This window comes from Phacochoerus africanus, chromosome 8 (assembly GCF_016906955.1).
Source record: "Phacochoerus africanus isolate WHEZ1 chromosome 8, ROS_Pafr_v1, whole genome shotgun sequence".
NCBI classification, from domain to species: domain Eukaryota; kingdom Metazoa; phylum Chordata; class Mammalia; order Artiodactyla; family Suidae; genus Phacochoerus; species Phacochoerus africanus.
In genome coordinates, this window is record NC_062551.1 from 160267687 (window position 1) to 160290175 (window position 22489).

At 39.3% G+C, this 22489-nt stretch overlaps 1 protein-coding gene and 1 pseudogene across 4 annotated transcripts in view; both read left to right on the plus strand.

The window, feature by feature from the left end:
* EPS15 (epidermal growth factor receptor pathway substrate 15) overlaps positions 1 to 21204 on the plus strand; it is a 140660-nt gene extending 119456 nt beyond the window's left edge. For 3 of the 4 annotated variants that reach the window (XM_047789128.1, XM_047789130.1, XM_047789129.1), the window contains 5 exons: positions 1575 to 1644; positions 11580 to 11656; positions 12969 to 13131; positions 16060 to 16250; positions 18612 to 21204. In XM_047789128.1, coding sequence (XP_047645084.1) covers positions 1575 to 1644; positions 11580 to 11656; positions 12969 to 13131; positions 16060 to 16250; positions 18612 to 18758 — 648 coding nt within the window. In that variant the 3' untranslated portion in view covers positions 18759 to 21204. The remainder of the gene's footprint in view (positions 1 to 1574; positions 1645 to 11579; positions 11657 to 12968; positions 13132 to 16059; positions 16251 to 18611) is intronic. The other variant, XM_047789132.1, reaches the window with a different exon arrangement.
* On the plus strand, positions 2997 to 3116 carry LOC125134840 (uncharacterized; annotated as a pseudogene).
* Positions 21205 to 22489: the final 1285 nt, after the last annotated feature.

Genomic DNA, 22489 nt, shown 5'->3' on the forward strand with positions numbered 1-22489 from the left:
GTCATTTTCAGTTCTAAAAACATCACTAGTATTATTTCTTCCTGCTAGTAGTTTTAATGGGTCCTCTTTTATAAAAAGAGAATCTAAGTCGCATCATTGCTTTTCTCTTCAGATACACCTGTTTTACTGAGCTCTGCAGTCCTTTGACATTCAGTTGTAATATCCAACTTCTTGATGATTAGAAATAGAGCCTAAGGAGTTCCTGTTGTGGCGCAGTGGTTAACAATCCAACTAGGAACCATGAGGTTGCAGGTTCGATCCCTGCCCTTGCTCAGTGGATTAACGATCCGGCATTGCTGTGAGCTGTGGTGTAGGTCGCAGACGCAGCTCGGATCCCGAGTTGCTGTGGCTCTGGCGTAGGCCGGTGGCTACAACTCCGATTGGACCCCTAGCCTGGGAACCTCCATATGCCGCAGGAGCGGCCCTAGAAAAGGCAAAAAAAAAAAGGACAAAAAAAAAAGAAATAGAGCCTATAATACAGATAATATGGATGGTTGTGAGTCTGAGTAGGAGATAAATATTACAAAACTCTTTTTGTGCCCCTTTTGTCTAATTGTAACCAGGGCTTTTGACTGGCCTCTTAAAAAGAGCCTGATGCCAGAAAGAAAAAGTGCAGTTTTCTTCCTAAACATGCAATTTATTTGACTGTGATTTGAAACCAAAGTAAAGTAGGAAGGCAGTTCAATAGTCAGAATCGCTGGCTTCTGGTAAAGTCCTCCCTCACTCACCCTTGCCTTGATCCCAATTTTTACATGGCTTATTACTGAAAGTGGCTGAATTATTTTACCAGAAGACTCTTTCTCTCTCATGTACTCAATAAAATTAGAGGAAGCTGGGTGAAGGGCATATGGGAAGTCTCTGTACTATCTTTACATCTGTTCTAGAAATCTAAACTAATTTCAAAAGGAAAGCTAAAATAGTGTGCACCTATACAAGTAGCAAGATCACGAGGGAAAGAAATGGATACCACCAGTGCCAGGATAATGGTTATCTCTGCAGAGGGGGAGATGGCATTGTGATTGGAGAGGCACACATGGAGTTTTCTAAGGGCTTGGCAGTGTCCCAGGAGGTGATTACATAAGTGTTCAGTTGATGCTTATCTATTAAACTGTACTCGCGTTTCATACACTTTTCCGAATGTATGTTATGTTTCATAGTAAAAGATTAGAAAATGAGGAGTTCCCTTTGTGGTGCAATGGGTTAAGAATCTGACGGCAGTGGCTCAAATCACCATGGAGGTGTGGGTCTGAACCCTACCCTGGTGTGGTGGGTTAAAGGATCTGGTGTTGCTGCAGCTGCAGCATGAGTCGCAGTTGTGGCCTGGATTCAATCTTTGGCTCAGTAACTTCCAGATGCCACGGTGGCGGCCATAAAATTTAAAAAAGAAAAGATTAGAAGGCGATATGTTTTAATTTAATAAGATTGCAGATCAGTAGGGGGAAGCATTTGTTCCTAATGCCTTGCATTCCTTAATTAATTTAGAGTTTGTAAAGAATATTTTCTTTGGTGTGGCAGTGAGGTATTAGCTATGAAATGCTGCCTCTTTCAGTCATGATTTTGTGTAATTTGTTTAGGTAGAAACATTAAAGCACAATGATCCTTTTGCTCCTGGTGGAACAGTTGTTGTTGCAGCAAGCGATTCAGGTAAGGAAATAATTTATCAGTTTCTTTGAACAGTAAACACTACCCTTTCTTTAAGCTTCTTTTTTTGGTCTGCAAATATATTTGTCCTATTTACTTATTGGTGGCTTTAAAATTATTGCATAGTTATATCTAATTGCATTCTACCAATAATAATGATGATGAGTATTTGTGTGTCACTTTCTACATTTCATTCATTATCTCCATTATTGTTCATGCTAAGGGTCTTAATATGTACGCTACCCAATGTCGGTAAAATCAATAAAAGTTGTTTCTGTTCTATAAAAGGTAGTGTTGCTTGGCAGTTTCAAAATCAGCATTGGTGCCTATGGTCTTGACTTAAATTTAAAAATTAGTGGCTTCCCACAGGTGATGATCATGGCTTTACAAATGGTACATGGAGTCTGTTAATAATACAGAGGAGAGCTAGATGTCATTCTGGCATTCAATCTTTATGCTTTATTTATGGATCTAATTTTTTTTTGTCTTTTGTCTTTTTGTTGTTGTTGTTGTTGTTGTTATTTCTTGGGCCGCTCCCGCGGCATATGGAGGTTCCCAGGCTAGGGTTGAATCGGAGCTGTAGCCACCAGCCTACGCCAGAGCCACAGCAACGCGGGATCCGAGCCGCGTCTGCAACCTACACCGCAGCTCACGGCAACGCCGGATCGTTAACCCACTGAGCAAGGGAAGGGACCGAACCCTCAACCTCATGGTTCCTAGTCGGATTCGTTAACCACTGCGCCACAACGGGAACTCCTGGATCTAATTTTTCATTTATTCTTCTAATAACCTTTTGAGTAATATTCCCACTTTAAAGATCAGGAAACTGAGGACCAGAACATTAAATAACTTGATCAAGGTTATACAGTGTACTAGATTTGAACCAGGTGAATCCAAAATTCAAACCTAAGTCTAAAAGCCTTTTCAACTAAGTAACTCTGCTTCTTTCTCACTATACTTTTAAAAATAAAACAGACCAGCTCTTGTGTAGAAGAGTGGGGAATTGGAGAGAAATAGACTCAAACATGTGAATAACTTCAATATCATCCTGAAAATAAGATGCTTTATTTTTCCAAGTAAAAGTAGAGTGAGTTCTTCAGCACAGAAATTTGCTGACTACTGTAAATTGAGGATTGTGAGTAGAGAAAGAGTAGTAGAAATGCATTTATGATTTGGATTTTTGGTACAAATTGTAGCAAGATGAGATTTAACAGTGTGCATTATTTGTTTTCAGCTTGAAAATTAACTTTCAACATGAGTAGCAAGAAGAAGAAATGTAAAAAGCAGATACGTAAAAAACAAGATTTAATGTAGTGCCGGGTTTTGATTTAACCCAAAATTTAGAATGACAGGGAATCGCTTCTCGGCCTTTTGGCTAAGATCAAGTGTAGAATGACAGGGAAATAAGATTTCTGAAAGGCTTATTGTGCTATTAGCAGTTAAATTATATCTTTTTAAAAATATGTGTGCTTTTTTAGACTCATTGAACTGATGAATTAATTGTTGCAAGGAATATTGTGTGATTAGGAAGGATAATGTAGAAAAATAAAATGAGAGGTTAGTATATTTATAATTAACTCTAGATTGCCCACCCTAAGGAATGGTAAATGCCATAGGAGTTCATTAAGGCTGCAGAAGTGTAAAGGAACGGGGTATCACCTCCATTTGGGGCAAATCATGAATGATTTCAGAGCAGAAGGTGGCTTTTGTGGTGTGCCTTGAAAGAATGGGCTGCCTAAGTAGATTTGGAGAGTGGTAGATCAAAGAGATAACATGAGCAAGGGATGGAGGTGGGACATAGTTGGCATGTTCAAAGAAAAACAGGCATTTTAGTAAAGCGTATTTCGAGATAGAGGAATAGTCAGGTTAAGGCTGACGTGGTAGATTGCCCTTTCACTCGAGGTTTCTGTTGCCTTCGTTGGTCTCTCTTTCCGTCCCAGTTCCTAGCTCTTTCCTATAGAGTGGTAGAGGAAATGCCTATAATAGCCTGAAAGGGGATGAAGATTCGTTGTCGTCTGTCATCACCGTAGTAGATACCGTTTATTGAGTCCTTGCTTGACCCCAGCCCTGCATGTGCCAGCCATTTCCCTGCATATGGTCTGGGTGAATTCTCACAGCCACTCCCTGAGATCGTTGGTCTTATGTTTAAAGCACAGACAAGGAAAATGGAGAAGTGGGAGATGAAGCCATTTCACAGGGTGAAGAAGGTGTCTCGGGTTTTCCACCAACCCCTTCAGTCATTCCTTCCGTCTCCTTTGCTGACGTGTCCTCTTTTCCCAGCTGCTTTATGTGGTGTTGCTCTAGGTCTGAGGCTCTAGACGTCTTTTCTTCTCTCTCTGTCCTCCTTGGGGATCTCATCTGGTCTCATGCTGATTTCTAACTCGAGCCACATTTCCCCCCTGAATTCTAGACTCATATATCCAACTACCTATTGGCATCTCCACTCAAATATCTCATAGATATCTAACTCAACACGTCTACCACCAGACACCTAATCTTCCCCCCCAAACCTGCCTCTCTTGAATCTTTCCCTGTCTTAAGTGCTGGCAGTTTCATCTTTAGCATTGCTAAGATCTAAAACCTTAAAATCATCCTTGGTTCTTCTTTTTTTTATAATACTCTATCTCTAATGTATCAGGAAATCTTACTGGTTCTGCATTCAAATTACAGCCAGTAAAAGCCACACAATGGGCTAAACCTGTCTCACAATATCTCATCATTATTCTCTTCTGCTTCAGCCACACTGCCGTTCCTGCTGTTGCTCAAAAATCAGGCTGGTGTCCCTTAGGCCCTTTGTCCCTTAGCTGTTCCGTATTCCTTGGATAATTTTTCTCCATATATCCACTTGATAATCTCCATTATCTCTAACAAATTTTTGCCAAAATGTGGCCTTCTTACCTAGCCCAGCACTCCCACTATACTGTTGTCTACTCTTTCTTATTTTATTTTGACTTAGTACTTTCCAGTGTACTGTATAAATTCTTTTTCTTTTATCTGTCTCTTCTTCCTCCCACTAGATTTTGAACTGCACAGGAACTTAGATCTTTTTACTCACTTAAACCATACCTGGGTACGTTACAGGCTTGCAGTTTCTCTACATCCATGTCAATACTTACGACTTTCTATTTGTTTTTTTTTTATATATATATATAATAGCCATCTTAATGGATGTGAAGTGACAGCTTATTGATTTGATTTGCATTTCTGTAATGACTAGTGATGTTGAGCATCTTTTCACATGCGTCTTGGCTATTTGTACATCTTTGAAGAAATATCTAGTCAGGTACTTTGCCCATTTTTTAAGGACAACTGTTTGCTTTTTGTATGTTTTCACGGCTGAAGATAGTTTGACCTTTCAGACCTCCCTAACAGGGTCTTGGTCTTCTGGGGTTTGTGAACCATACTTTGCCAAAACTACTGATCCAGTATGTTCTAAAAAGTTTTCCTGGAGTTCCCTGGTGGCCTAGCAGTGAAGGATTCAGCATTGTCACTGCTGTGGCTGGGGTTCAGTCTCTGGCCCGGCAGCTTCTGCAGGCCTCAGATACGGCACACACACACAAAATTCTGTTGCCCTATATTGTGCTCTTCTCTGTTCCTTCAGGCAAGTTTGCTCCCAGGAGGTATCTGGGACAGGTGTCTCCTTTTATTCAGCACAAGAACAGGAGAATAATCTCAGTGTTCTGGAGAAAGAGCTGAAGAGTAGAGGCTGTCTTTTTGGTTCCATATTTAGCCTGGTGCCTCTGCTCTTCTCTCAGTACACACTTCCTGTGGTGGTGGTGTTCACCTCTGTGCCTTCAACTACAGCCTGCTTCCTGATGACTCCTAGATATTTAGTCCCCCATCCCCGAACTCTCTCCTGAGCCTCCAGTACCTTCAGGTTACCTGCTGGATGTTTCTCCGTATGTGTCAAGCTCAGCAAGGCTTAAAACTGGCAGTCATCTTTTTCAATTAGCCTCTCCTGCAAAGTATAGTACAAACAATAACAAAAAGCAAAGGTTTTTATATTCTACTTTCTACATTCTTCATTCTACAAAAACAGAAGTTTTTACATTCTGCCTTCGTATTCCGCTTGCTATACTAATGACTCTATTATTGGCCCTCAGCCAGTCATCCTAGACGTCTTCTCTGTCATTCCTCACCTCCAGTGGATAGTCGAGTCTTACTGTTTTACCCCGAGTGGACCCTGATTGCCTTTTCCTCCTTATACGCAGCTTTGTTTGGGCCCTCATCGTGTGTTACCTGGGTTATGATATTAAATTGCCTCCAGGCTCTTTACCTGATGATCTGTCACCTGCATGACTGCTGGAATTACCTTTGTTAACATTTGATCATATTACTAACAAATCCAAGTCAGTAGTCCTGTGCTCCATATCTGTGTGTGTATATGATTTTATTATTATTTATATTTGTAGATTTTATATTGTTATAAACATTTATATATTCTGTATTATTTAATATGTTACCTACAATGTGGTGCAGATCTATGTCTGAAGGTAAAGTTGTCCACTCTAAGAAATGTAAAACAGTACTGAGCAACCTCTGAATATCCCATCTCGGCTGTCCCATCAGCCTTCCCATCTATCCCATCTGGCATGACCATGCTATCCCAGCTAGCATTACTGTCTGCGAGTCATCCTAGTTGCATCCATGCTCTCTCACCCCAGAGCTTCCGGGGCATAGCAAAGCCTTGCCAATTGACTGCCGAAAAAAAATGAGTAAATGATTTGTCTTAAATCTGCTAAATTGTCATAAGATTTTGAATTGAATGGAAGTATAAACAGTCTAGAGAGGGATTATCATCAGTAGGACATGGCTGCTTGAGTCCAACTTCCAACTGTAGACAAAGAAAGAAAACTTAGAGAAAAAGCAAATTTAGACTACTCAGTTCCTACATATACTTTATTTTGACTTGTAAATGTTCTTTTTACACTTCATTATAAATGAGATTAGTTCTGGTGCCAGAAAAATTTTTGCGTGGAATATTTTAGTAACTCCTGACTAAGAAAACATAGAACCTTTCCAGTTCTTAAGTTTTATAACATTCTGAGGATATATAAGAGAGCACAGGTCGTCCCCAGAGCATCTTGGACGTCAGCATCCGTAAAATGCCAAGTAGGACTTCGTTTTTACAGGCAACGTCTCAGGCTAAGCATGCAGGTGATCCTGTATTTTATAATTCTTAGCCTCTGCTTTCTTTCCTGTTTCTTCTCTAATTTCCTCCATTTCCACAAACCTCAGGCCATGACTGTGTCTTCAAGGCCACTTGACTTTTGAGTGGAAAAATGTGTGTGCATGAGCAGGTGTATAACAAGTGTATAGCTCTCTCTTCTCCCACCTCTATTCATCCACAAGTAAAAGAAGATAAAAGGTGTTTGTTTGTTTGTTTGTTTTTGTAAAACTTTTTTGCCCCTTCCACTGAAACCTAGGTGTTACTTCTGCTTTACTCTCTTTGAACTCTAACACCTACTGTGTACCAGTTGTGTGCCTGTATCTCCTCGCTTAAATCATGAGTTCCTCGAAGGTAGATGTTGTTTCTTATTTCCCTTAGTACCTAGGCTTGAGCATAGTAGGGGCTCAGTAAATGTAAGTGGGTTAGTGGGTCAGTGAGTGAGTGAACTAATTGGAAACTGGAGAACGTAGACCCTTTATGAATGACTAACATCTATGACTCAGATTCTTCATGAATATCTCTCTCTTTTTTTTTTTTAACTTAGGGCTGCACCTGTGGCATTTGGAAGTTCAGGCTAGGGACTGAATTGGAGCTGCAGCTGCCAGTCTACACTATAGCCACAGCAGCGCGGGATCCGAGCCAAGTCTGTGACTCGACGAGGTCTGTGATCCACAGCTCATGGCAACCCCGGATCCTTAACCCACTAAGGGAGGCCAGAGATCAAACCCGCATCCTCATGGATACTAGTCGGGCTCTTAACCTGCTGAGCCACAATGGAAACTCCCCATGAGTGTCTCTTAAAAGTTTTCTGTGAGCATGAGTTTCATTGTCTTAGCAGTTTTGAACGGGTCACCGGGGAAAGGGGCTTCTTCCTCCTCCCAGGATTCTCTGGTTGACAGCTGTTCCATGGGGATTATCTGTGAGCCTCCCTTATTCTTTGTTAGTCAGCTGGTTGTGCTAAGAAATGTTATGGTATTTGTCTGGAAGATCCATAGTAAATAGGTAGTTTTTGTCATTTTTTTCTCTCAATATTTTCAGTAAATGTGAGTGTCTCCTATTTGCCAGACCTAGTGCTAGGCCTTGAGGATACAGTAGTGAACAAAACAAAGTTCCTTCCGCGCAGAGCTTATGTAAACAAATGTGTCATATGTCAGATACTGTTGAATGCTACGAATTAAATCAGGGTAAGGGGGCTAAAAAGTGATACCCCTAAAATGTAGCTTTATCATTCTCACCTCACAAAGAAAAGTATGTCAGCATTGTATGATCTCAAATATATAATAGAAAAAATACTAAGAAGAAAAGCTGTTAAAGCAGTATGCTACAATATTGGTAAGGTTTCTTTCTTTTAAAATGGAAGTAGAATTGATACACAACATTATGTTAGGTTCAAGTGTACAACAAAATAATTCAACATTTAAATGCACTGCAAAATGATCACCCCAATAAGTCTGTTTTTCATCTGTTGCCATACAAGGTTATGGATCTCCTTCACCCATGGTGCCCATTCCTCCACCCCTCTGCTCAGGATTATTTCGGCCAATGAGATTATAGATTTTTAAAATTGTGCTTCAGTGTGTTTTTCCAAAGTGATCATAACCTTTATTCTTGGGGAGGAGAGGGTGCTAATGAGATCAGGTTCACATTCAAAGCCTGATTCTGCTGACGCAGAGCTTCTGGGTGCGTCCAGCGGAAGAAAGCCGCCAGCTGAGCTTCGCTGTCAGTATTTCTGGGACTCCTGACCAGAGTCTCACAAACAATCTGAACAGGTGCACACTCAGTGAGTCCTTCCAGTTTCTGGACAGGCCTCTGCTTCATATCACCCGTGATCAGTATCTAAGTTCTTTCCAAAGTCTTATTTTCCTGATTTGGGCAAAAGTGCTTTGTCATTCATCTAGGATACATTCCCCAGTGTTTGGAGCAATGCTGAATTGATCACTTATTCTGATGAAGAAAGTGTGGAAAAACTCTAGTAAATGTATAGCATATTCGTCATACACAAATGTCGTGTTTTTTATTAATGTCTTTCACAGTGTACACCTCATAATATTTTAGTCAAACCTGGCCTGACTCAGTACTGTTGCGACATACATTATGACTGCTTGTCAAAGCTGTGGGACAGTGGCAGAGCAGAGGCATGAACCAGAGCTTTGATTCCTCCAATGAAATGAGCCCAACTCCTTTTCCATCATTACCCTTCTGCCAATCAGGAGAGTGTCTGCATAGTGCTCGGGCTGTACCTCAGCTGCCACTGCATCAGGTGTTATAGGAAGAGGAGGAAAAAGAAGGGAAAGCCTGAAACAGCACCCACGACGAGGCTGGGCCTCAGGCTGTGGGACTCAGCAGATATGTAGTAATACAAAGGCATTTTTATGGCTAAACCTGTGGGATTTCCTGTAACTCTGGACTTTCAACATCCTCTTCAGGTTTAGAGTTGTTAGTATATCCCTAAGAGACTGATTTTTCTCTGTGCTTCTATCCACCCCATGACAGTCTTGCTTACAAGCCAAACAAAAATAATATATATTCCCTGCCCCTCTTCTGTGTATGTCCGCGGCATACGCCTTGTTAGAGGCAAAGGCACACTTTACAGATGTAAATGGGTTGGGGAGCACACTTTCGTTCTAAAACTGATTTGAGTTAAAGATGAAGAGTTGAGGAAGAACAAGGAGTATTTTCTGTGCCTCTTTGCTCTGTCTCACCCTCCTTTGATGCTCTCTTTCCTTTTCTTCCTTTGTTTCTCCTTCCCTATGTCAAGCAGCAATTCCCATAAATATTCTTTGACTTTATTGGTAGCTCTTATGTCTGAACAGGCAAGGCCTATCTTAAAGTAAATCAGTTTATTCCAGCTGGTAATGTTAGTTCATTTGGTAACCGTACTGTGATGAAGCAGATAACTTCTCATGTCTGTGGAGCAGTGATTAAATACTGCTTTTGCAGTAACTGTTCCTTCTGTCTGGAATAGTTTTCTCTCCCCCACTCCATCTATTTAGCAAACTCTATCCTTTATTTAAAAGACCTAGCTCAAATGTAATAGGTCCTTTGATGTTTTTCCCAATTCTCCTAGACAATTAGTGACTTCTGCTACAGGGGTTTCATACCTCTCTAATAGTTCATTGAAGATTGGTTTTGTTGATGATGATTTTTTCTTTTCTCTCTCTCTCTTTTTTTTTAGGGCCGCCCCTGAGGTATACGGAGGTTCCCAGGCTAGGGGTCGAATCGGAGCTACAGCTGCCAGCCACAGCCATAGCCACAGCGACGTCAAACCTGTGCCGCATCTGCGACCTACACCACAGCTCACAGCAACACCAGATCCTTAACCCACTGAGTGAGGCCAAGGATCAAACCTTTGTCTTCATGGATGCTAGTCAGATGCATTTCCTCTAAACCACCACAGGAACTCCTGATTTTTCTTTTTCTTCTTGGCTACCCCGAGGCTTATGGAGTTCCTGAGCTGGGGATTGGATCCAAGCCACAGTTTAAACCTACACCTCAGCTGCAGCAACACCAGATTCTTAACCTACTGTGCCAAGCTGGGGATTAAACCTGAGCCCCGGTGTACCAGAGATGCCCCTGATCCCATTGTGACACAGTGGGAATTCCTAAGATTGCTTTATTCAGAGTTGCCATTGTGATGCAGTAGGTTAAGAATCCAATTGCAACAGCTCAGGTCATTGAGGAGGTGCAGGTTTGATCCCGGCCTGGCTCAGTGAGTTAAAGGATCGGGTGTTGCCACAGCTGTGGCTTGGGTTCAGTCCCTGGCCCAGGAACTTCCACATGCCATAAGTGTGGCCATTAAGAAAAAAAAAAAAAAAAAGGATCATTTTGTTATGGTTTCTTTATATGTCTCTTGGTAGACTGTGAGCTTTTCAGATGTTGGAACTCTGTCTTGGTATTTTCTTGAACTCTGAACATAGCCAGTGAAATTTTTTTTTTTTTTTTGCCATTTTTTCTTCTTTGGATAAGCATTCTTCCTTGTTTTTAAGGACCTTACAATCTAATGAGGGTGATGTATCAGTCACAGATAACCATAGTACAAACTAGAATGCAGGCAATACCACAAAGAAGGAAGAAATCACTTAGGCTGTGGGAATTAGAGACACCTACGTTATTCCAGGTGTCATGGATGTGGTAGTGTTTAAAATGGGCCTTGAAGGATGTGTGTGAAATGTGGAATTAATGGTGTCTAGCAGTTTTTTTTTGCTTCTTGTTATCTTCATTAGAAAGAGTTTAAGCACCTGAGAGTTTCGTTACTTGACAGTATTCCAAGCCTTGAACACTTTACCTAGAGTTAGTTCAGCTGTTTTTGATTCTTAAATCATTCATCAGCTGATTCATACAAAGGAATACATCATGTGGGGATATCAATGTGCTCAACCGTCTTGGTGGAATTAAAGCATAAATTCACAGAGTTCCCATCATGGCGCAGCAGACAAGCATGAGGTTGCCAGTTCAATCCCCGGCCTCGCTCAGTGGGTTAAGGATCCTGCGTTGCTGTGAGCTGTGGTGTAGGTTGCAGATGCGGCTTGGATCCTGTGTTGCTGTGGCTGTGGCCTAGGCTGGCGGCAGTAGCTCCGATTCGACCCCTATCCCGGGAACCTCCATATGCCCTGGGTGCAGCCCTAAAAAGCAAAACAAACAAACAAACATAAATTCAAGACTGATATTTGGGACTAGATGTTTTTATTTGTCTGAAGTTACCAATCAAAAGAAGACACGAAATAGGATCTCTCTGTTCTATTTTATTGATTTTCTTTTTTCATTTTAGCCACAGACCCCTTTGCTTCGGTTTTCGGAAGTGAGTCATTTGAAGGTGGATTTGCCGATTTCAGCACATTGTCAAAGGTAATTTGCAGTAATTAGTGAGAAAGTAAAATATACAGTGTTTCTGCCAAAGGGGCAATCCTTCCTTTCGATTTTACAACTCTCTTATAGGCATTGCAACTTGATTTTAGTCTAAGTCACAGCAAATGTTGATTTCAGACAGAAATGAACACAGTAGACGTTTCTGTACACAAAGACAGTGGTGATGGTACAGATAATTATAATTTGCTCAACAACTTTAAGACTCTCCTGTCTTTTTAAACATGTTTCTTGCAGTTGAACTGCATTTCCTGCCTGTTCGCTCTCTGGGTCAATAGCTGTAAAACCTGAGCATTCTCAGGATGAATTTTACCATCTTGTCTGCACTGGTTACTTGAATTCATGTTCTAAGGCTATTAGGGTTAGCATTGAGATAACTAGATAGCCCAGTGCTATGTGTCCACTGCCTGTTTTCCAGCATAGCCCTAGGATTGATTCAGGCCGAAAGAGTAAAAGCCGAGTGTATGTCAAATGGTCTCTATCACTGGTGCCCACCTGGGGGTTATCCCCCTACTCCCATCTCCAGGAAACATTTAGCAATGTCTAGAGACATTTGGGGTTGTGACAGCCAAGGAAGAAGGCTATTCATATCTAGTGGACAGAGACCAGGGCTGCTGTGAAACATCCTGCAGTGCACTGTCTGGCCCCCACAGTGGAAATTATGTCCAGCCCAAAATGTCGGTCATGCTGCTTTAAATACTGGCCTAAAATGTAACGTCCGCGTCATTAGAGGAAAGGGAATCCTGCATTACTCCATGCATTAGAAAGGCCAGGACTTCAGAACCACAGTGAGACTTGTCATTCTGTGGGATCAGTTTGCTTTAAAAAATGAACTTTCAAGTTGTCTTTAATGTTTTTCACGATACCTTTTTCTTTGGCATTAGTACTGAGTCTTTATTTAAGTGCACCAGGAAGCATGGCAGCAGTATTTTTTTTTCTTTATCATTTGGATAAGATATTTACTGGAATAAAGATATATGTTAGTTACTTTAAAATGAACCTCGGTGGTTTTGTTTCACCAGAGGCTTGACAAACCTTTAATTCAGAACTGGCTTGTTTTGGTCTGATCTGTCACTCTTAATAAGTAGTTATGTTATAATCACTGCTTATATAGAACAAGTAAAGCTTTTTTTTTTTTTTTTCTTTTCCTGTTTTGGTCCTGAATGCAAGGGTTAAAAACTAGAATTGAAAGTCGTATAATACTGAAGATCATTCTTCCAAATGCCGCATAACCATATAGAGTTTAGTTGGTATAATATATATAACTGTGTATAATATTTCTTTTCATACAAAGGTCAACAATGAAGATCCTTTTAGTTCAGCCACATCAAGCTCTGTCGGCACTGTGGTCCTTACAAAAAATGTACTTGAGGAAGCATCTGTCAAAAGTGAAGATGTACCCCCAGCACTGCCACCAAAGATCGGAACCCCAACCAGACCCTGCCCACCACCACCTGGTACGAGAGTTGGTACCTTTCCTAAATCAACTGCATTCCTTTTCCTTATGAAAAGTATTGTGTGGGCCTTATTTGTAGACTTTATGTAAAGGGTCTTAAAACAAGTTTGAAAAAAGACGGCCAAAGCCTACTACTGCTATGTTCTGTCCCGACCTCAATGCAGAATTACAGACATGTCCCTAAGAGTCCAGCCTGTATAACTGTCATGAACTACCTTTATTGGTCATTTCTTTCTAGAGAGGCAGTAAATGAAAAAAGGGAAGAATCAGTGAAATCTCTTCCTTTTTGGAAGCTCATTGATTACCATCTGAATAGCAGTTTCCTGCACTTTGTTTTTGTTTTGTTTTGTTTTTTTACGGCCACACCTGTGGCATTTGGAAGTTCCCTGGGCCTACATCACAGCAATGGCAACACCAAATCTGAGCTGCATCTGCGACCTATGCAATGGCAATTGCTCGTGGCAATGCCAGATTCTTAACCTACTGAATGAGGCCAGGGATCCAGTCTGCATCTTCACAGAGACAGTGTCGGGTTCTTAACTTGCTGAGCTACAACAGGAACTCCCAGATTTCAGCAGTTTTAAAAGAAAATATTGTTTTTCTTAAAAGAAAATATTTTACCTCAATAAGAGACTCCTTTATTTTATAAAAGTGATGTTTTTGGTCCAGGAACAAATTCTTACTACTTTTTTGTTGTTTTTTGTTTTGTTTTGCACTGTACAAAAGAAAGGTGTTTTGTTTTTTTTCCTTTTCTAGGGCTGCTCCCTCGGCATATGGAGGTTCCCTGGCTAGGGGTCCAATTGGAGCTGTAGCCGCTGGCCTACACCACAGCCACAGCAGTGCCAGATCTGAGCCACATCTGCAACCTACACCACAGCTCATGGCAATGCTGGATCCTTAACCCACTGAGCAAGGCTAGGAATTGACCCTGCAACCCCATGGTTCCTAGTAGGATTCATTAACCACTGAGCCATGACGGGAACTCCAGGTTTTGTTTGTTTTTAATGAAGATAATAAAGTTCATGAGAATTGGTAAGAAGGCAATCCCCTGAGGAGTCATAGTGCTGCTAGGTTGTTATGTGAGAAGACACATCTTAATCATCTGTCATTCCTTGGTAAATTTTCAGCCACAGTAGTTGGAGATTTTTATTGTCTTTTCATAATAACCTCTTAATGATATTAGGCAGACTTGCGAGGATGTGGGTTCAGTCCCTGGCCTTGCTCAGTGGGTTGAGGATCTGGCATTGCTGTAATCTGTAGCATAGGTCGCAGATGTGGCATAAGCCCCAGCTGCAGCTCCAATTGGACCCCTGGCTTGGGAACTTCCATATGCCACGGGTACGACCACAAAAAGAAGAAAAAAGTATGAGAGTCGATTTGCTCATTTAAGTTTTATACCTGTGGGATGCCAAACGGTGAAGGTATTTCAAATCCTGAGTAAACTAATACACCCGTGCTATAACTACATCTAAGACTTCAGCAAAGGGAATATGTGTCACTGTAGAAAAATCCGGGAGAGAAGGATAGTTCTAATTCTGGATATCCTCTGAGTAGCTCTATGATCTTGAGTGTGTAACTTCACATGGCTGAGCCTCAGCTGCCTGAGCTGTTAGACGGTGGCAGTGATTGTGATGTTGCCTGTCGTCGCAGGATTGTTGGTCAGATCCATGGAGATGAACGGGATGTGGACATCTTTTATCATTGATGTTACCAGCTTAGAACATCAGATTTGAGTATATCTTGGAGTTCCCATCATGGCGCAGTGGTTAACAAATCTGACTAGGAACCATAAGATTGCAGGCTTGATCTCTGGCCTTGTTCAGTGGGTTAAGGATCCACCATTGCTGTGAACTGTGGTGTAGGTTGCAGACAGCAGCTCAGATCTGGCATTGCTGCGCCTCTGGCGTAGGCCAGACTCCTAGCCTGCGAACCTCCATATGCCACGGGAAGTGGCCCTAGAAAAGGCAAAGAGAAAAAAAGAAGGGAAAAAAAAAAGATTTGAGTATATAGTAACACCTTTTCTTACTATCCTTTCTTCAGAAGTACTAAGTTTAAGTCTTTAAAATTAGAAAAGTTGTTTGAAAATGGTGATGAATTCATGAGCAACAGCATGTTGTTGTTTGGTCAAAGATTAGTTTATCGACAACTACCAAGATTTAGGCCCTGGGCTTCCAAACATTCTCTTTATTCTTCAGTATGATTGCTTCTCAGCCTTTTGGCTAAGATCAAGTGTATTCTTCAGTTTGAAATATTCTAGATAGCAAGAAGTAGGTGTATTTTGCCAGGGTGGTTTTTAATATCATGCTCCCAAGTGTTGCATATAGATCCAGAGAAAAATCAGAAGAATAGTGGCATTTTTTAAAAAGATCATTTGGCCTTAGTACCACTAAAGGATACCTGTGTCAGGCAAAGGTTATAATGGCAGAGGCCATTTCTGTCATTATTCTCTGTCATTTTCCTCTTGTTTTATCCTTTCCTCTCACTCTCCTTGGGAACATGCTACTTTGTGAAAGAGAAGGACAACTCTCTGGGCAAGTAAGATTACTGGCCCATTGCCTCCCCCTTCACTATTTTTTCCATTTAGCTACACGAGCTGGAAAGAATTTACCAGGTTGTCTGTGACAATTTTGAGGACAGACTCTTGGTTGTGGCCATTTAAGACCATATTAAGACTATGTTTCAGGGAGTTCCCTGGGAGCCTAGTGATTAAGGACTTGGCATTGTCACTGCCGTGGCTTGGGTTCAGTCCCTGGCTCCAGAACGTCTACATACCACAGGTGCAGCCAAAAAAAAAAAAAAAGTTTTTTAGTTATTAGGTACTGATTCCATTCCCCACCCCTAGTTCTTTAATGCTCCCTGTGTTCATGTTCTTGTGTGTTTGTGTTTGCCATATTTTCCGGTTGAGTTAATTGTAATGATTTTGATCCAGGGAAAAGACCCATCAACAAATTGGATTCTTCTGATTCCTTTAAACTGAATGATCCATTTCAGCCTTTCCCAGGCAATGATAGCCCCAAAGAAAAAGATCCTGATATGTTTTGCGATCCATTCACTGCTTCTCCTACTACTGGCACTACCAATAAAGAGGCTGACCCAAGCAATTTTGCTAACTTCAGTGCTGTAAGTACTGCAAATGGGCTGATTGGGGAAAAAATCTTTCCATTTTCAGTTTGAAGAGTTTTCAGAGATTATTCTGGAATCTACCAAATTTGCATTATTTCAGCTAAATTTACCAGCATATTAAAAATAATCTATATTCTTCCCCCAATCAAAAAAAAAAACACCTCTGTTTGATTATTCTAAAAATACGTCTCTGCACAAATGATTTTAATAGTCTTAATTCCTGGGATATATTCCAGTTATTTTATAAAACCCTTCTCTTAGTCTTGGTAAACAATATAAATAAAATTCTGACAATTACCATTTAGCAAATTATTATGGATAATGAACCATTAAAGAGTCATTTGCTGTATGCCCTCTGGATGCATAATAGCAATAATGAGTTTGTGTATTTGTAACCATGTATGTGTGTTTGTGTGTGAAGCCTTGATGATTTGTGGAAACCAGTCAGCAGCTTTTATTATATGAGGAGATAGGACCAGGAATACTTGGAACAGAAAGTAAAATTCTGGTTTCATGTAATAGTGTTTTTAAAAAATAAATGTTGGTTTTATTTAAATAAATATGATAGTCAAGGTCTAAGCAGTCTTTTATTTGAAGGGCACTTACTTCCTAGCCTTCCGTATTTATTCTTCATCCTCCCAGAGCTGACTAAAATAGGCAGACCAGTAAAAATAATGAAAGGATGCTCTGATAAGGGCATAGGCCTATAAGATCACAGAAATGGGGGAACCAACTGTGGTGTCACTCTGTATTAAGCAATGACCTGTATTCCATCATTGTTTAGATTAAAAAACAAAATTTTTTCTTTTTAATACTATTCTTAGAGTAACTTTCACTTCCCCAGATGTTTTTCAGGGAAAATAACCTTCATTATCACTCTCTATAACAAAGCAATTTTCCTCTGCTTAACACCTTAAGCCCTTGAGATGATTTTGGAAATAAGAGATCTCAAGGCCAGGTGACTCTTGACCACAGTCTGCCTAATGCCTCCCGCTTCGCAGCATTGGGTCACCCAACCTGCAACCATTTCTAGTTAGAAAGGAGGTAGGCAGGAATCTGCATGCAGCTAAGGCAGACAGAACTAGGCTGGACTATCCAGCTTTTGAATCTGTACTCTTAAGTTTCAGTGGCTTCTTTTGAACATGAAGGAACAGGCTAGGAATCAGTATTTTGACTATTGGAAAATGAAGTGTCAGAATTATAATGATTTAACATTTGTTAGATGGAATTTAAATTGTTATAAGCAGAGTATCCAGAATTGCTACTCTTAGTATAATCCTCTTAAAAAAAAAAAAAAAAAAACCTTCTGGTATTTGTGTGATATTAATGTCTTAACTATTAAATATGGTTGGGATGAGTCTTGAATAATAGCTAAGGTATTTTGCTTATTTCATACTCCAGAATCTCAATGTAGTATAGCATTAAGCAGCTCATAATAAAATATCTTCATTTTTTCATTATGAAAGATTTGTTAAGTGTTATAAGTTTCATAGGCCATCTAATGCCCTAGAATTAGGGAGTGGTAACTAGGGAAAAAGCTACCATTTTCAAAAAGCCTGACAGTTTCTTTCATTTCATTTTATAGTACTAATGCTATTACAGTTTTCTTTTATCTGAGAGGACTTGAAACCAAGTAGCATTTAAGTTAGAATCTGCCATGATTGCTGTTTTGGATGAGTAAAAATATTTCCTTGACCTAATAATTATCAGCATTAAGATTTTATTGAGACTGGGTCAAAGAGTTTTCAATAGCCAGCCAAAATCTTTATAATACATTTTTTAAGATGATTAGATCCACATCTTGTTTAGTATACGTAGTCCTCTTATTTTGCATATAGCAAAATTTATGTATAGCATATTCTTTGCTTCATAGTTTTTTTGTGCCTGAAGGGCTGGGGTAAGGTGGGAAATCACCAGTGGGATTAAGTTGAAGATGATTTATCATGCGAAGATGCTCGCCGAAGTGGAAATAGTAACTATTTTATGTTAGATTAAAATGGCAGCCCTCTCCTCTTTTTAAATCTCCTAATCCACCTTACGAATGTCTATGTTTTAAAATGATGCTTTAAAAAAAAATTTAAAAAAAATAATAAAATAAAACGATGTTTTAATATTTAGTTTTATAGACTTGCTGTCTGTAGACTGCATTAATTTTTAAAATTAAATCATATTTTAATAACTAATTAAACATGTTTCCAGAAAAAAAAAAATTAGCAAGTAGCAAGACTATTTCCAGAGTCCTTTAGGTGAAACAAGGAGTTAAGTGTCCTTTTGTGAAGCCTCTTTTTCCTTCTTTTCTTTGTATTTGTACCACTCATGAAGCTGTTCATTTGTTTGTTCATTTGACTTAAATGGCAGTACCCCTCTGAAGAAGATATGATTGAATGGGCCAAGAGAGAAAGCGAGAGAGAGGAAGAGCAGAGGCTTGCCCGACTCAATCAGCAAGAGCAGGAAGACTTGGAACTGGCTATTGCACTCAGCAAATCTGAGATCTCAGAAGCATGAAGAATTCTCCTGTCCTTTGGTCAGCCACACAGTACCCTCCCTCCCGAATACTGAAGCTATTTACAGTGTGTACCAAAACTCCCTACAAGCATGGGAAAACAAAAGGTTTGAGATTCCTGTAAATGTGACAAAAAGTTTTGTTTTGTTTTTTAACTCCATTTCAGATTTGTCTCCCCCCATGCCCTACCCCGACCCCCGTAAAAGCAGTAACTCAGACAACTTCACCTAGGCCCCTGTTCTGGTGTGCATTTAGTGTGAGCTTTTGCCTGCCTGTGCTCCTTTTACTTGTAAAGCTAGAGCACCCAAGCTTCTGCCTTCTGGAATATAGAGAAGTAGTTTCACCTCAGTGCTACCCTTGTTCTGTAGTTACTCTAATGATAGCTAGTGGGGTTCTTAAAGTTGGCAGTATTCTCCCTGGATTTAAATAGTTGAGAGAGGGGAAGGGAAAGAACATCCTGTTTCTTTTACAGTAAAACAAATTGGCTAGTTTAAAGTACATATTTGTATTTCCTTATAATCAGAATACTGTTCAGTTTGGTTTTTATAGACAAGAAAAAATATTTTGCATAAATTGACTCCCCTATTGAAAAAGGGATGCTTTAGATTGAACCATTATAGCTTCAGACTCCATCTTTTCCTAAATAAAAAATGTTAAAGCCTCATGTGTGAAATATATTTAAAAAATTTTTTCTCTGAATTTAAAGAACTTTAGATAAACAGATACCTCTTCATAATTTTAAGTGCTAGAGAGTGGAGAAAAATTATCACCTAAATTATACCCATCAGTATAATACAAGGTAAGCAAAAATCTTATGGCAGCCATTCTGCCATTCCTATGGCACTGTCCTCTTTAGTTCATGGTAGGTTTATTTTTATACTTTTGAAGAAGAAACCTTAGCAGGCTAGAACTGGAAGGTACTTTAGCTTTTTGTATATATATATATATTTTGTTTTCTTTAATGAAGACGCAGTTACTTGAAATGTAAAAACATTCACTGAATACAAATGAAAAAAGTGACATTATTAAATCATATTTTTTTTCCATCTTTGTGGATTAGAATAGTTTATTATCTTCATGTTTTTCACCTATAAAATTGGCAGGCTAGCAAAAAATATGTATTTTTTTTTTAATTGGGAGAGAAGAGACCTGACAGATTATCAAAGTTCTTTATGTCTTAGAAGTTGTCTCCTGTAAAACTGACCTAGCAGACAAGCTGAATTTAAAATGGACTCCGAAGTAGACTGTAAATTATAAAGTAATCTTAATTTTTTTAACATCAGTTACTAAGATAATGTATTGAAAACCAAGATAAAGGAAAATGCACCTAAAAACTAATTAAATGTCCCTGTGGTCACCAAGTAAAGGTGGTATTATTGATCTGTGTTAATCAGGGTGGCTGATTGTCTAGCCTATGAATAAATCCCCAAATATCCAGTTCATTTCATCTTGAAATGGTGCTTTTTTTCTCTCCACACAATTGGACTGCTGCATTTCAAAAAACTTAAACCACTTTCTTGCACTGCTAACTTTTTTCTACTTTTATAAATTGGAACATCTAGGCATGGAAGTCATACATGTGAAGCAAGGGCTGAATCATAATCACAAGGCTTTAATTTTGATGAACAAATTCAGTAATAAGGGTATACTGCAAAAAATTGATTGAGAAGGTAGTGTTGGGACTTGTGATAGGTAGTGGTTTTTGGGTTTTTTTTCTTCCCCTTACATTTGAGGAGAAAAGGTAAGTTGACTTGAACAACCTTTTGCACTGGGAAAATGAACAGATGTTTGAAATGGTTTTAAAATCTTTTTTTCTTTTAATTAAAAAACACTCTGGAAAATACTAAATATCTGTAACTTAAAAACACCAACTTTTGATGTAATAAATATACCCTAATCTTGTGTGTTTAACTGGATTACATAGATTCTTATCTTTTGTTAAAATGTGTATACTCAGTGGACCAATATAATATGAAAGTATGTATATATTATATAAAAAAAATATATATATATATCTCTAAATCTCCATGCTCACTTGTGTAGGATGAATGTCTTAGCGTTATTTGTGATTATATTTTACGTTGTTGACTGACTCCAGAGCCTGTGCTTGGAAAGGACAGATAAGTATTCGGAGAGCTAAGTGGCACTACTTACAAAGTTTTAACCATCTTCTACCTACTTGTTCAAGTTTGAGTTCCCTTTATAGAACTTTCTCATCTGTTTCAAACTTCTAAATTGTAGCCTGTAATTACGAGAACAATAAACTTTCAGTAATAATAAACCATACTATCCGTCCGTCCTATCTGAAATGGAGTTTTGCATGGTTCTCTGTTATGTCCATGCTGTGTCCACGGAGGGGTAGGCATACAGTCAGCACAGATGAATATGTGTAAAGTGCTTGAGACAGTACCTGGTGTAGAATAAATATTCAATAAATGTTAACTCTTATTTTCAGTTATCACGTCCTATTTTTGTGAGAGAGTGGTAGGAAATGTGTGTGCATAGAGACAGTGCCTGAATCATAGGTGGTTTGTATGTGTTTGTTGAGTAAGGATTTGTGACATGGACTCTAGGCGGGCACTGTGCTGTAGAAAATTCACGCAATCCTGGGACTGAATCCCTGGTCTGCCATTTCTGGGAAAGAGACTTTGACAACGTTATATCTGGCTTCCCTGAGCCTCATTTTCCTCATCAGGATGGTTCTGAAGAATTTGAGTTGGACACCTTTTTAGTAATACTTATTTTAATTAAACAAATTCAGCCATGTTATTATTAATAGTGAAGATGGCTATTGAATGCACTATACTAAGCACTTTATGTGTGTTTCTCTTGTTTAATCTTCACAGCAGCCCTAAATAGTACTGTTACTATCGTCTGTTCTAGAAATGGGGAAACTGAGATTCTAAAAAGTTGAAATAATGTGCTTCTGATAATACAGCTAAGTAGTAGATGAGCCAGGAATTGAATTCTAGTCTCTCTGATTCTAAAATATGAGAGTCTCTCCAGGTTACTGTGCTTTGTTTCATCTCTGTGGGGGGAAAAAATTGCTTATAGGAAATGCTAGGAACAGGGCATGATAAATAATAACAACAAGTAACATATATTAAATTCCAGGCAGAATCCTTACTGCTTTGTGTATATTATTTCATTTAATTCTTAAAAAAAAAAAAAAAAAAAAACAAACCCTGTAATGTATAGATACCATTTTTGTCTCCATTTTACAGAGGAGGTGTCCTGACTAGGCCACAGTTATGTAGCTAGTAAGTGACAGCTGGAATTTGAACCCAGAAGGCTGGCTTTACTCTTCTGACCACTACTCTCTATTCCTGTTAAAAATGAGAAGCCAAAGGAGAAATAGCATAAATAGAATCATCCATGTAATGTCTGCTCTTGAGGATTAATGAAATAAACCTACTACAGAGCACATAGTATCTTATAAAACATTTCTCAATTCATTTTCCTTTTCAAAATCCTTACCAGGATTTAGAATAGTTTTTGACACATGAAAGCATTTAACCACTGTTAGTTATTAATATTACCATAAATGATAAATACAAATGTGGGGGGATAGCCAATCTTTCTCTTATTAAAGAAATACAAGTTTCAGGAGTTTTCCTAGCACAATTAGTTAAGGATCTGTCTTTGTTACCGCAGCAGCAGCTCAGGTCACTACTGTAACATGGGTTTGATTTTTGGCCTGGAACTTCCACATGACATGGGCATGGCCAAAAGA